The sequence below is a fragment of the Eutrigla gurnardus genome (assembly GCF_963514095.1).
Source record: "Eutrigla gurnardus genome assembly, chromosome: 22".
Classification (NCBI taxonomy): domain Eukaryota; kingdom Metazoa; phylum Chordata; class Actinopteri; order Perciformes; family Triglidae; genus Eutrigla; species Eutrigla gurnardus.
The window spans coordinates 7,010,886-7,024,103 of NC_139933.1; the positions used below are offsets into that span (position 1 = coordinate 7,010,886).

General features: G+C 45.9%; 1 protein-coding gene across 8 annotated transcripts in view; it reads left to right on the top strand.

Moving 5' to 3' along the window:
* LOC311008356 (zinc finger MIZ domain-containing protein 1-like) overlaps window positions 1–13,218 on the top strand; it is a 100,801-nt gene that overhangs the window by 75,808 nt on the left and 11,775 nt on the right. For 3 of the 8 annotated variants that reach the window (XM_084001982.1, XM_084001981.1, XM_084001983.1), the window contains exon 6: window positions 6,355–6,390. The exons of 2 other annotated variants lie outside the window; for them this stretch is intronic. In XM_084001982.1, the coding sequence (XP_083858108.1) occupies window positions 6,355–6,390 (36 nt within the window). Of the gene's footprint in view, window positions 1–2,737; window positions 2,846–6,354; window positions 6,391–13,218 lie in introns of those variants that run through there. 3 more of the 8 variants (XM_084001987.1, XM_084001988.1, XM_084001986.1) reach the window with 2 other exon arrangements.

The following is a 13,218-nucleotide window of genomic DNA, read 5'->3' on the forward strand; positions in this document are numbered from 1 at the left end:
GACTGTCTTACCGCAGGGCAAAGCCACGCACGTGGAGCCGTGGCGACATCAAAGCAGGGAGATCACTTGCTCGGTGTGGATAAACTCATCAGGGCCCTCCGCTCACTGGCTCTCTCTTTCTCCATCACAGGGTACATTACAAGCCCTCTTTCATCAGTGTCACACCCTTTCCTCGCGGGATGGTTCAGTCTGGTTTTGAGAGTGTTGAAGAAATCGCTTAATCACAAATTTATTTATTTATTTTTTCTTCCAAGAGGGTCAGAGAAGCACATTCCCGGTCGTTTGCGCCTCAGCAAGCTCTTGGAATTCCTCGGCTCTAAAGGGTGAAAGGAGGCACCGACTTATAAGAGAGGGGGGAAGGGGGGGGGAGCGGTCAAAGTTTTTCAGCTCATTCTCTCGTGTAACAAACGCCTGGTAAACCGGCTATTCAGCGAGTAATTAGTTGGGCTTCAGCTCCGGGTTTGTCTCTAAACTTGTTTCATGCTTGCAGAGCCGTGTTGGAGTTTGATCAGAAGACTTAAGGTTGTAGTTTAGATGGAAAAGCATCTCAGTAACAGTTTCTTTAATGTCTTATTTAGTTGGTTTGATACTAGGAATCTAGAAAACAGTTAATAAACTCAACTCTATCTGTATGTGCATCAATATATGTATAGCATGGTGCCATATCTGCAGAGTAGGCAGAAATAGAAGGAGTAGAATTAGAGTTTTTGTTGAAGTTTAAAAGTATTTGGAGTGAGGATTATTATCCTCATGCCAGTGACTTTATAACAAAACGACAAAATGTTTTCATGGAAATTCCAAAGACAGAAAGGATGCCGAAACTGATTTCAAAGAAAGATTTTTAAGGTTGAGATGAATGGTTTTTTTCAAGTGCGCTGTCAACCTTTTACACTTTAAGAACTCGGAAGTGGTTGAATTCTTCAGCGGGCTCGAGTGCAAATCTAACGTAAATAAACTGTAGTTCTTTGAAGTGTCGCACGCCGGCCTTCCAGTGAAGTGGTGCCGAACGCAGAGTTGTCATTGAGCTGAAAAGTGTCTGATTGTACGCACAACACAGAGGTCAGACACACACAAACACCGGCCTGAAGGACTGTAATTTCTCTTCTGTGCGCTTCCCACACCAAAAATGTTTTTTTTTTTTTTTTTTTTTAATTTCTGTCCGCCTCTCTCCACCCAGTGTGCTTTAACATATAGTTTAGCTGCGGCTTTTCCTAAATAGAAAATAACACATTGTTGGTGGCCTGAGCGCTCATTTGAATGTCGGCCGCAGTTGAGTTGTATCCGAGAAATAAACAACCTTTAGTTAATCTGATTTAAATACACATTTGAGACCTTTATTCTCCATGTGTGGAAGTTTTATTTCAGATGGTGGCGAGGCAGCCACCGTTCCTCATGTGGTCTGTTATTATTTTAGTCCAAGAACTCTTCTGTATAAACACCTCCTACATTATAATAGTTGGATGTTTGGACTATTATTCACAAGAGGAAGACCACCACATTATTTAAGATGCATGAATGCATGATTCTCTATACGATTTTTTTTCTTGAACTCATGATTTGCATTTTAAATTCCCCGTTAACTTTGTTTAAATTATGAGATTATTATCAAACCAAAGATGCCTTGTATTCACAGCTGCACCATTACGTCAAATGGAAATCTGTGCATAATTTGAGACCCATTTCTCCTGAATTTTGGGAACGTTGAGGTTCTCCGCCGCTCCAGTTCGTAAAGGCAGACCCGCGGCAGAGTTTACGAGGTTAAAGGCTTATTATATATGATGCGGTTGTCACAGAAGCTATAAATCTACACTGTGTCCACTTTGGAACATCAGTGTGTTTTACACAACATGATCACTGTATGTGAAGTCTTCCAGCCGGCGATGATGGATGTGTTGGCTTGCAGTCGGGGGTTCAGGGCTGTAAGTCACCTGCCGTGCACATAGCTGATAGTAAATACCGGGAGAGCAAATAGAGACAGGGGAGAACCCGAGATAAGGGCTGTTGAGCTCGTCTGTCCTTCTCTGCGGTTGTCGCGGTTATTATGTCTGTGGCAGCGGGAGGTGATTGGTAGCATCTTCAGCCGCTCCACGTGGCTCCGTGATTCACAGTCCCAGTCGGATGTTAGCATATGACAGTTAATCAACATTGGGTCGCTAATTAGGTGCTATTTAAGCCACGGAGTAGTTGACACACTGAGTGGAAGTATTTGTATTTGCAAAAGACACGTTACATGTTTTATATGTGTGAATGTATTTATTCCAAAAAGCTCAACATGGTGCGCTGAGAGACAAACGGGGTCCAATTGGCTCCTCCCTCTCTGATTCCAACCCTCTCTGCATCAAGAAGCCACAATCCCCCCCTCCTCCTGCTCCTCCATGTCCCTTAATTACAATGACCAGTTTGATGGCTTAAGTCGACTGTATGCAAAGGCAAGGTTTTGGGCTAAAATCGCTGCTCGATGGACCCACCTGAGCCGTCCCCGTCGCCACTTTTTTCCCCCGGCGGGACTCGAGCTGCGTCTCCCTCGTCACAAATGTTGCTTTTAAATGAATTGATTGAGGCTTCTTTTACTCGTTGCTCTGGACGCAGGCCAAGATCCAGGCTGTCTAGCACATTAGGCACCACCCCCCTTTGCAGGTTTGAAATGTGAGCTGCCTGCATTTTTTTCCCCCTCCCTCCCCTCCCCTCCCCTCCCTTCCCCTCCCCTCCCCTCCTCTCCCCTCCCTCTCTCCCTTCTGGCGAAGTGGCTGTGGCTGCTTCTGTGTGATGTGTGTATTGGGAGAGCAAGCAATGGATCACTAGACAGAAAAAGAAGATACATCAATAACTGCTGCATACATCCGAGGTGAGGAGATAAGCATTTGGTTCTCTCTCTCTACCTCTCTGCCTGCCCCCCCCCCTCCTCCCCTTCCTCTCCCCATGTGTCTCCCCCCCACCCCCTCCTCCTCCTCCTCCTCCCCCCCTCTCTGTCTTTAACCCTTTACTGCTGCAGAAGCCGGCTCCTTATATTGCTAAATTATTTGTGACGATACCTTTTCTCCTTCTCTGGCCACAAACGTGTGTCCTCCTCTTCTCCTTGTGGCTGTTAGTGCTGTTATGAAGTTTTTTTTTACAGCTTATCCCTGTTTTCCCTCTCATTGTCTCTGGGGTATTTGTTGCTTGAGTGCAAAGAAGCCGGTGGCAAGTACAGCAGGAGCCCATTAGCAATGACTCCATCTGTGATTGGTTTTGCCTGTGAAACGGAGAGAGAGAGAGGGAGAGCAGCCATGAATAATTGATGCGTATTGTGCAGTCAGTCACTGGACACGCAGGGAGAGAGAGGAGAGGAAAACAGAGGGAAGCTGCTGCCCTGAGACACCGAGAGAGACGAGGGGGGGACGGGGAGGGAGGAGGAGGAGGAGGAGAGAGGAAGAATGTTAGAGAGAAGAGAAGGAAGGTGGGAGGGATAGAGAGAGAGAAAAGCTTTAAAATTGCTGCTGGCTTCAGTAGTGCAGAGATTAAGGCTGCCCTGTATCGCCTTTGTTCTGCTGTTGCAGATTTGTGCTCAGAAGTGTTTCTAGACACATCAGTTCCCCTTTTCTTTTTTTTTCTTTTTTTGTGCAGCGAAGAGTGAGAAATAAGCAGGGACATTGCCGGAGTTAGTCTGGTTGAAATGCGGGTGGCATTTCAGACATGGGGAGGGAGGGGAGGGGAGGGGGGTTGTGATTTGGATGGAGCTGCAAAGCTGTGAGCTGTCAAAATGAGGAGACAACGGTTAAAACGGCTCGTGTTTGCAGGGGGTGTATTCAGTGACAAGAGAGAAGGTGGATCTAGTAACTTCACATTATATCACCCTAGGGGGGGGGTTTGATTCCTGCATTGGCGGGCACCCTGCCACGTCTCCAGCTAACGGAATGGGCTTTGACAGTACGACCACAGTGCCTCGCAGCGCCCCGTGTGATGGAGTTGCAACAGCTGACTGCTGCATTTGACCCACTTACGGCTCACACAGAAGGGGTCAAAATGGCCTTGATTATCTCTCTGAGTCGCGCTGACCTACTTGAGGCGGCGTTTTTTTTTTTTTTTTCTCTTCGCGAGACTCTTGGCAGTTTATCACACCCACTCCCCTCCGTGCCACACAGCACAAGCAGCCAGACTCACTGCAGAGACACGCACAGATTGTCTCCCTGTGTAGTAACACGCTGGTTTCAGACCAGTCATTCAGTCGTTCCTCATGGTCCCATCGTGTGTGGCGGCGTGGTGTTACTGAGAGGAGCAACAAGTTTAATTTGTAGACATTTGACTGCGTTTGATGCTTGTTTTGTTCACAAATACTACATCTTCGGGGACATAATAAATACTTCTTGTCGTTAGGCTTGAAAGATGGCTCATTCATCCATTCAGTTTCCAATCGGGATCCAGAGTCACCGCAGACACAGTAAAACATCTCGTCCAACCACTTCTGCGTCACAATCCACTATTGATCTATACGCTCAGTATGTTTTCAGCACTCATAGTCTCTTCGCTTTATAGTGAAATAAACAACACTTCCGTGTCAGTCTTTCGCCTCCGCATAGCTCCAAATCTCATTTTGAACGATTTATTGGCAAAGCGCTTGTTTTTCAGACCACATTGAACATAAAGACCAGCGATGGAGGAGGTTCTTTCTGATACTTCTTCTTTTTGCTGCTAGAGTGAGTCACCATTTAATCCTATGCCAACTATTAAAAAAAAGATAGACATTGGGTGTAATATTCCTTTACTGAATGAGTTTCTGCTAAGAGAGATAGTCAGCTGGTGTCATCTCTTTCTTCTGGTTAGAATTGGTTGGTTGGCATGTTGGTTTCTTTGTTGTGTGTTTGCGGTTTCTCGCCACTGAGAGGGGTTTTTCTTTTGCTGAACATTAAAGTCCTAGTTTGGGCAATTATTCAATTCTCCCCCCTCCCATCCCTAAAAAGTGTGTGCCGGACAGCTCCCAACATGCTAAGACAAGAGAGATTTTGCAACAGGCGGCGTCTGGCTAGCTGCACAGGATGCCACACTTCCAACTATTCATTACTGTTATTTTGTCAGCTTCAATGAATCTCTTGTTCTCTGTAGAATATCGTTGAGGTGTGAAATTGCAATGACCTTTTTCTGTGACGTTTTTTTTTTTCAATAAAGTCAAAATAACAGCAAATCGGCATGCAGGAGCGGTTTTAAGTAATAACAAGATAGCTTTGTTTACACCTCTTCATTGATCAAACCCGGAGATTGAAACCGCCAAAGAATCAGAAGAATCAGTGGTTCAGTTAACCCAGTGAATGCATGCTTCATAAACTAATATTTGCTATAATAAATGTGAACGAGTATTAAAATGTCAGGTGTGAGCGTAGGTAGAGTTTCCTTCTCGCATCAAAAGGGGAAACAAGCGCATCCGCCTACTTGTTAATCTCCCTTTAAGTCCTTTTAAAGAACAAACAACAGCAACCAAAAAGCAGACTGCAGTGGGTGAACTGTGTGTTTAATCTTCATTTATGATCAATCCCATACAGTAGGTGGAAAGCAATCAAACAATTTGGCGTGGATCATGTATCAGAGTGCAGAGAGGAAACACTTAACCTGATCCGTATCTACAGCAGAGGAAAGGCCCGAACACCATCTTTTCTATGCGTTGGGAAAGCGATGCGAAGATGCTTTCAGGGGTCGGATAGGAGGAGAAGAAACAGAAAAATGTGACGGGGGGGATTAGGAATGACGATATTGGATGAAGCTAAAGCTTCCCTTTTAAAGAAAGTAATCTTCTAATCTTTGACCTTTATCGACCTCTAAAGGTGAACAGCGGAGATTTATACCACATCGATAATTCCTCTTCCACGCATCTATATCCATCCTCCCACCGCCTGCACACAATATCTACACATTATGTTCCTTCATAGAATTCAGATCAAACCTCGTTAACTCCTCGGATAACGAGCGATGTATTCAGTCGATAGTAATAGGGGAGAGTTTATTAATATGGAGGTGATTAGCTGTATCACCATGGACAACAATAACTAATGATAATACTTCAAAGTAGTATTTATAGTGTTTGTAGCAGGGATGTCACTGCTTGCGGTGGATATTATTGCCGTTTCATGACACACTAAATGTATAATCTATAAGTTTTCTGCAATTCCATTACACCCATATTTTTTCTCTTATTTGAAGTACAGTATGTTCTCTCTTTTTTTCGTTTTTTTAGACAGTGTGAATTATAACCTGATATATTTTCTCAATCACCCCCGTCATCCCATGTTTTTTTTTTTGTTTTTTTTTGGTCAAATGTCTGTCATTTACTGATTATCTCAGACATGTTTGTAAAGTACAGTAAAATGTAAAATTTGAACCCTACAGAAACCAACTGCTGCAGGAGGTGTCAGTCTGACTCAGGTACTTGCTGTGTGTCGCACAGGAAACTCATGCACATTGGCTGAATCCAACCAATCCATCCTCATCGCAGTCCTTACACATTATGTCCTCACACCGGGCCGTGTCGACATACTGTACATGGAATGACATCAGATGTGCTTGTTTGTTTTATTTTAATTTTATTTTATTTGGTTGGACATTTAGAAAAAGCTACGTGACTGCCGTTGTGTTGTCTGTTGGAGTTTTTTTTTTTTACAGTATGAAGCATGTCACACATGTTGTTTTATCATCTTGCCTGCGTCACAGTTCACACTTGTTTTCTCGGCTGTTAACAATCTAAGTTTATGCCTTGTTCTTCGTGGTGACTTGTATGTTAATTAAACACACTGCACACTTTAGTGAGAGAGAGAAAATCAAACCCCAGTAAGAGTTGTGAACAGAGTCTACGTCACAGGCAGAATACTGTGATGAAACTTACATGATCGCTGCAAGGAAACTGGGACGACGAGCATAAATATGAATATAGCAAACTGGATGTTTATATATAGTCAAGGTGCAACAGTGTTTCCTTCCTGGTCCTCATAAAGGGCAAGAAATAAAATTAGTTTAATGATATTTATATGTGGAGAAAATACCAGAACCTCAACTGAGACAATAATAATAACAATAATAATAATAATAATCATTATCTGCCCTATGAAATAGATTTTTAAATTATAAAAAATGAAAAAATGGCTATGGTTTGAGTTTCATTGTTTCCATTTGGCTTCGGTGTTCATCAGGAGGAGGCTTTTTGTTCAAATGCTGCTCTGTTGCACATATGGATGACTCTAATGAGCCCAGAGGGGTGCTGGGACCCGACCCAGGCTCCTCCCGTGTCTGTTGCTACTGTACTTCTAAAGGGAGGCTTTGACCCCGGGGCCCGCTGTGAAAAAGGTCGCAGGTGAATCAGCCACCGGCGCACGCCGCCGCGACACTGCCGGCCCTACCCAGCACCCTGAGGTGGGCACAAGTCCGGACACATCTGCTCCGTGCCTAATTAGTATCATTGTAGAAGAGGGGCTTAAGGCTGGGCCTCGCTTAATAGCAGCCTGTTGCTCGGAGGAAACAGTCTGGCTCCTGTAAGCAGCTTCTTTTGCCGGGTCTGCTCATCTGATAATCTGGTGCAGGAGTGCAGCCGGCCTCGCTGTGCAGCTGGCCCGAGACCTCGGTGTGGTCAGGTGAAGATGCAAAGATGCTTGCTTCATGTCGTCTTGTCCATAAAGATCCTTTTCCTTTTTTTTATAGAGAACCACGGCAGTATTAGGTTTCAGCTCCGGAATTACAAATCATGTCTTTGTTATATTTTTAATGACCGTTTACGAATGCATGCGTTGCTGTTTTGGAACGTATATTTAATTCATTTTTACTAATTTCTGTACAAATCAGTGATAATAATCAGTTAGCTAAGTCTTGAAACTTCATTGGAGCACTATTAATCACAGCTGTGGCCATATTAAGACACAAAGATGTAGGTTTGGAAGTCGTTTTGCTCCCAATCAGCTTACTGGAAGCAGGAAGAGGCATACAGTAACAGATTGAATGTTGAGTTTGGCTTTAATGCCCAAGGAATTAATTCCCACCAGGGGGTGAAACGCTATAGATTTCCACCTCTATGCTTTGGAGGGGACCATGCCCTGTTTTTAATGAAGAGATTGGTTGCGTGTGCCAAGAGAGATTATCTTTTAAAACACTGGTCTGGTTTGGGGCGAACGTTTGGTTTTTCCCGTGTAACCATGACCAAGAAACGTCAGTCAGAGTGATGAGATCTGCATAAATCATCTCGATACTGTGACACGTATTGTGTCGTGTTGGTATTCAGTGAGTGCCAAGTGGATTCCTCTAAAGATACGCAGCTATAATCTTCATCTCGGATCTGTGCACGCAGAATTTATTTAAGCTCCGACATTACTTTTATTTAGAAAATTCCAGCATTTTTCATACGTACGTGGATTTGCATCACAAAGTGGTTTGCTGGATATTTTTGATACTGAATTGCGACACCAGAAGTGCAAAGTTAAGAGGAACAAGGGAACTGCTTTTTTTCTATCTGTCAGTAACGCCGTCTGGAGAGGTTTTTTTTTTTTGATGTTGCAACAAAGAACGTCAAAACAGCAACTCAGCAACACCAAATCTGCAGCATTTTCTTTTCCTCCGCGTGCCGCTCGCCTCCACATGGCCACATACGCTCGTGGTCGCAGTAAAAAACCTTTTCGGCACGAGTCCAAGCGTCGTCGCCCCCATTCCCCCCCCCCCCTTCCGGATGGACATGGCACGACATTGCGGCCATGTGGCCAGCAGGAGGCTGTATTTAAGCCGGGGCAGCTCTGAAATGGGCCATAAAACCTAGCCAGCAAGTCTGGCTCCCCATGAGGCAACGGGCCTAAGTACTCATTGACAAGACTCCAACATCACTGACTTCCCAGAGAGAGAGAGCAGAGGAAATAATGCAAGAAAAAAAGCTGCAGACAAAGATGAGGTGCAGACAGGAGGCGGTTGTCTGGCCCGTTTTTATATCCGTTAGCGCTAATGCTTTCAATCCACAACATGTAGCTGCTGCTCGCTAATACGTTGCTGCACGCTCACTGTCATTATAGGTTGGGTTTTTTTTTTTGTCGTCCAGCTCATTTTCACTTAATGAAATTGCTCCTTTGCTTGCATATGTTGGAGGGGACCTCGGGGGAAATATGTCACATTCTGAAGCCACATGGCAGCCATGACATTCACATGTTCCCACTTCACACATCCTGTCCACTTCATCAGCTTTCTGAAAACATCACTCACCCCCGGAAAGATGTCGCGAAGTGACTCACCCGACTTTAAACTCTTTGGAACCGAGCTAATGAAGTCGGTTTACAGACTTTTTTTTTTTTTTTTTTTTTTTTTTTACGACACCCAGTTCACACTCGCTTCCGCGTCGAAGTGTTGCGGAGTCGAGAGAGGTAAAATGTGTACCATGTGTTGGAGGCGGTTCACCTGCGAGGGTCGATCCCCCCCCCGTGGATGAGCCCGGAGCACAGTCCTGGTCGACCATGAGTTGACAGGTCTGTAACCTGTTATACCCCGCTCCTCAAAAAGACCAAACCTTCATTATCAAATTGCCGTTGATTAAGAATTGGTGGCATCTGTGAAAAGACAAAAGCGAGGTTTTGATGGATGCCGGTGGCGGGCGTCCACGGCTCTGTGGCGACTGTGCTGGAGCGCCGCAACACAGAGAGGGCGATGATTTATGAGCCTGCCGGTAGTTTACGCAGGTTTGGCACCGGCTGCTAGCGATGTCATAGCAACCAGTTATTCATGTAGTATTCTGTATATTATGAGGTAAATCCCTGCATTTTACAGTTCCTGGAAGCCTATAAGCAAGGAATTCTTTGGCTAAAGCTAAACATGGCTGTTTTGCATGGCCTCTTGGGTGTTTTCAGTAACCAGGGATACTAGGGCTCCCTAGACTCTCTCTTATTTTAATTGACTTTGGCCTGCAGGAGGCTTGTGTCCATTCAAACCTTTTTTTTCTGGGCAGAGAGAGGGGAGGAGGGAGGGAGGAACAGAATGTGAATAGAGCTCCCTCAGAAACTAAAGAGTGCAGCCCACTAGAGCCGTTCGTTAGTTTGCTCGTGGTCTTTGTTCTCCTTTCAGCCCCTTCTGGCTAAATGTCTTCAAACAAGCCATTTGGGAGACGTGATTTCTCTCCAACAGGTTTTATAGCGAAAAAATTGGACTTCGTCATTACAGTTAAAGCGGGAAGGAAGCGAGGATGTGCGAGCGTGATGCCACGACTGTGATGCGCGCCGTCTTGTTTGTGTGGACTTTTGAGTGACCATGCCATGTGGTGCGATGCCAGGTGGGAGTTCGGGGTTGACAAAGGAGCAGGTGTCTATTAGATACAGAGCTGAGAGGGAGAAAAGGGGGGGATCATAAGAGCTCTTGGCATCTGCCTTACCTGCTGCCTCCCCTACAGTCCCCCTGCCAGCACACAGAGGGAAGAGGGAGGAAGAATAGGGGGAAAGACGAAGAGTTTAATGGTGGTCATTCATGTAAGTTTTGCCCAGGTTGTCCCTGCAGCACCTATAGCCACTATTCATAGGTGTTGGCCCGCATCTGCTGTTTTCTGTCTTAAAGGTTCAGTTACACATTCATTTTTATCTCCACCCTAAAACAGTAGTGGTGAATTTCAATCGTCATGCTTTAAGCATAGAAAAATGGACGCGAAACATGCTGTCAACCATTTTTACGGGGGGACTATTTCTTCAGTGAGATGGATTTATAGTTGACGCAAGGTAATAACTGTGGATAGCCGGAGCACACGCTTTGATTTATACAGCCGCTACGCCGCAACAGTAGACAGATTTAATTACCTGCGGTCTCCTATAGTGTTTACATTCTTTGGGTTTGCTTTGTGATACGGGTGACATTGGGAAAGTCTGCCTCGTTTCATGACTGAAAAAAGGCTGCCGAGCCTTTTTTATTCCGACTCGCTTCATGTCGCTCAACAATCTTGTCGCGTTGTCCCATTTTTGAGAAGATGCATGTCGGCTTCAAACCCTACAAACCCAAAAAAATGTAACACATGTAATTTGTTTATGCCTCCATTGTATTAGGGTATAGATTTATCTCAAAACATGGCCGCCATGTCATAAAGGTGAACTGAACCTTTAATTGAGGAGCACGTTTGGCTCGGTGGAGCAAAAAAAAGAGGCCGAGTTGAGGTGCTTAATCAGCACAGTTTATCTCAGTACCTTCAGTCTGAAGTTGGTGTGTGTGTGTGTGTGTGTGTGGGGGGGGGAGCATTATCATTGGAAAGAGCATTGAACAACTGTCAGGGATGCAGTCCATGTCGTTTGTCATGTCTCCCCGGGGCTTTATGACAGAGGGTGAAGCTCCAAGGTTTGCGAGCCCAGCCGCCGAGCCACCCATCTAGTCCCGGCAGATGCGTTTACCACCCTTCGCCGTGCCTGACCATCAGGCCGCGCAGCTGAGCACCAGAATATCAATACGGCTCAGACTCAGCCGAGGGCCCCCCTGGGACACTCTACAAGGCAGAGATAGGCTCCTCTCCTTATGGAAGACAGAGACCCATAGCCGCCAGGGAGACCAATGTAAACAGAGCAACAACCACAGCAAAAAATAAAAAGACGCTTTGTGGCACCAAACGGCAGTTTGATTCACTCCAGAATAGTCGTTTTGGAAGAGCTACACCTGAGACGATTATCTCCAGTTTTGGCTTCTTCTCAGGGAAAGGGAAACGGATGAGTCTATTGAAGGACTGTCTGTGGGAGGAGAGGAGGAGAGAACCGGTAATCTTTTTGTGTTCATCATCCGCACTGTCCTGAGAGATGCTGGGGTGTAGGAGGAGGAGGAGGAGGAGGAGGAGGAGGGAGAGACTGTGAGACGTAAGGGGCTGGCTGTTCCTCCTCCTGTCATATGAAACCTGAAGTTTATCCTGTGAGTCAATGACAGAGCCTCTCCTTTAAACAGGTTGGTGCTCAGCGGAGGTGATAATTTTGTGTGGTGATAAGCCCTTTATCGAACGGCGGGGTGGAATAATTCCTCTTTAAGAGGCTGCGCTGGCGCTTCCCTCCCTCTCCTCTTTTTTTTTTCCCCTCTTTTTTTCTTAGATATGTATTGTCATTTCGCCGCTCCGGCTCAGCGCCGTTGTTGTTTTTGTCCTGCGGCTGTTGATGTCAGGCCTCGGTGTGAAACGAGGATACCGTCCCATCAGCCAGACGGCCTCGCGGTGGCACAGTTAGGGGATAAATTGTGGAGACATGTTTATCAACATAGAAGGAGTGCAAGTTACCCCTTGTTGGAAGAGAATAATGGGACCTAATTGAGCTGTAACATTCTGGCTGGTCGCCAGGCCCTTGAATTGAAAACTCTCTCCATCAGAAGGGGGTACGGGAAGAGGGGAGGGTGCGATTGAAACGCTGCACGACCGTTTTTTTTTAACATAGATGTGAAACTCGTCAAACCTATTAGCCGCACCCGGGTGTATTTAATTAAAACGCACCTACGAGTCTGTGCATCTACCTGCAAGCGTGATATTTTCAGGAGAGAAGCACCTGAGAGGCCTTTTCTGTCAACCGAAGCACAGCCGTGCTAAAGTCAGATCAATCCTCTGGAGGAACAGCACAGCCTGTCTCCTGGCACCTGCCTTGCCAAGAACAGGAGGCAGGAAAGGGGGGGGAGGGAGGGAGGGAGGGAGCATGAGCGGGTGGGAAGGAGGAAAAACCCAGCTGCCTCCTCTGCGCCTGAGCCCCGTGCTGCTTTTAAAGGAGTGGGAGGGAGGGGAGAGGGAGAGGGAGAGGCAGAGAGACTGCTGGCACCATCTGTACATGTCTTTTGTATTCCAGCCCTCATCTTTACACAGAGCGAGGCTGGTGTGCTCAGTGTTCAAATGAAAGGAGAGGACGTGCCTTTTGGGGGCTCGATGCTCTGAGAGGATAAGGTGTGTGTTTGTGTGTCGGTGTCGAAAATTCTGTTTTGTCCCCGGGAAAAAATTCGGAGGACATCTCGTGTCCTGTTTTATTTTACCTCTATAACATGAGCCAGTGGGGCGACTTTCCTTGTGTGTGTGTGTGTGTGTGTGTGTGTGTGCGTGTGTGTGTGTGTGTGTGTGTGTGTGTGTGTGTGTGTGTGTATGTATGTGTGTGTGTGTGTGTGTGTGTGTGTCAGTAGGTCTGTACTCTGTTTACAAGCACTCATGTGTGGGCAAATCTCTGGGTTGCCATGTTTGTGATGGGAGTCAGAAGCTTTTGTTTGTTCCTCCCTCCCATCAGCCCCATTAGCCTGATGCCTCCTCTCTCACTGACT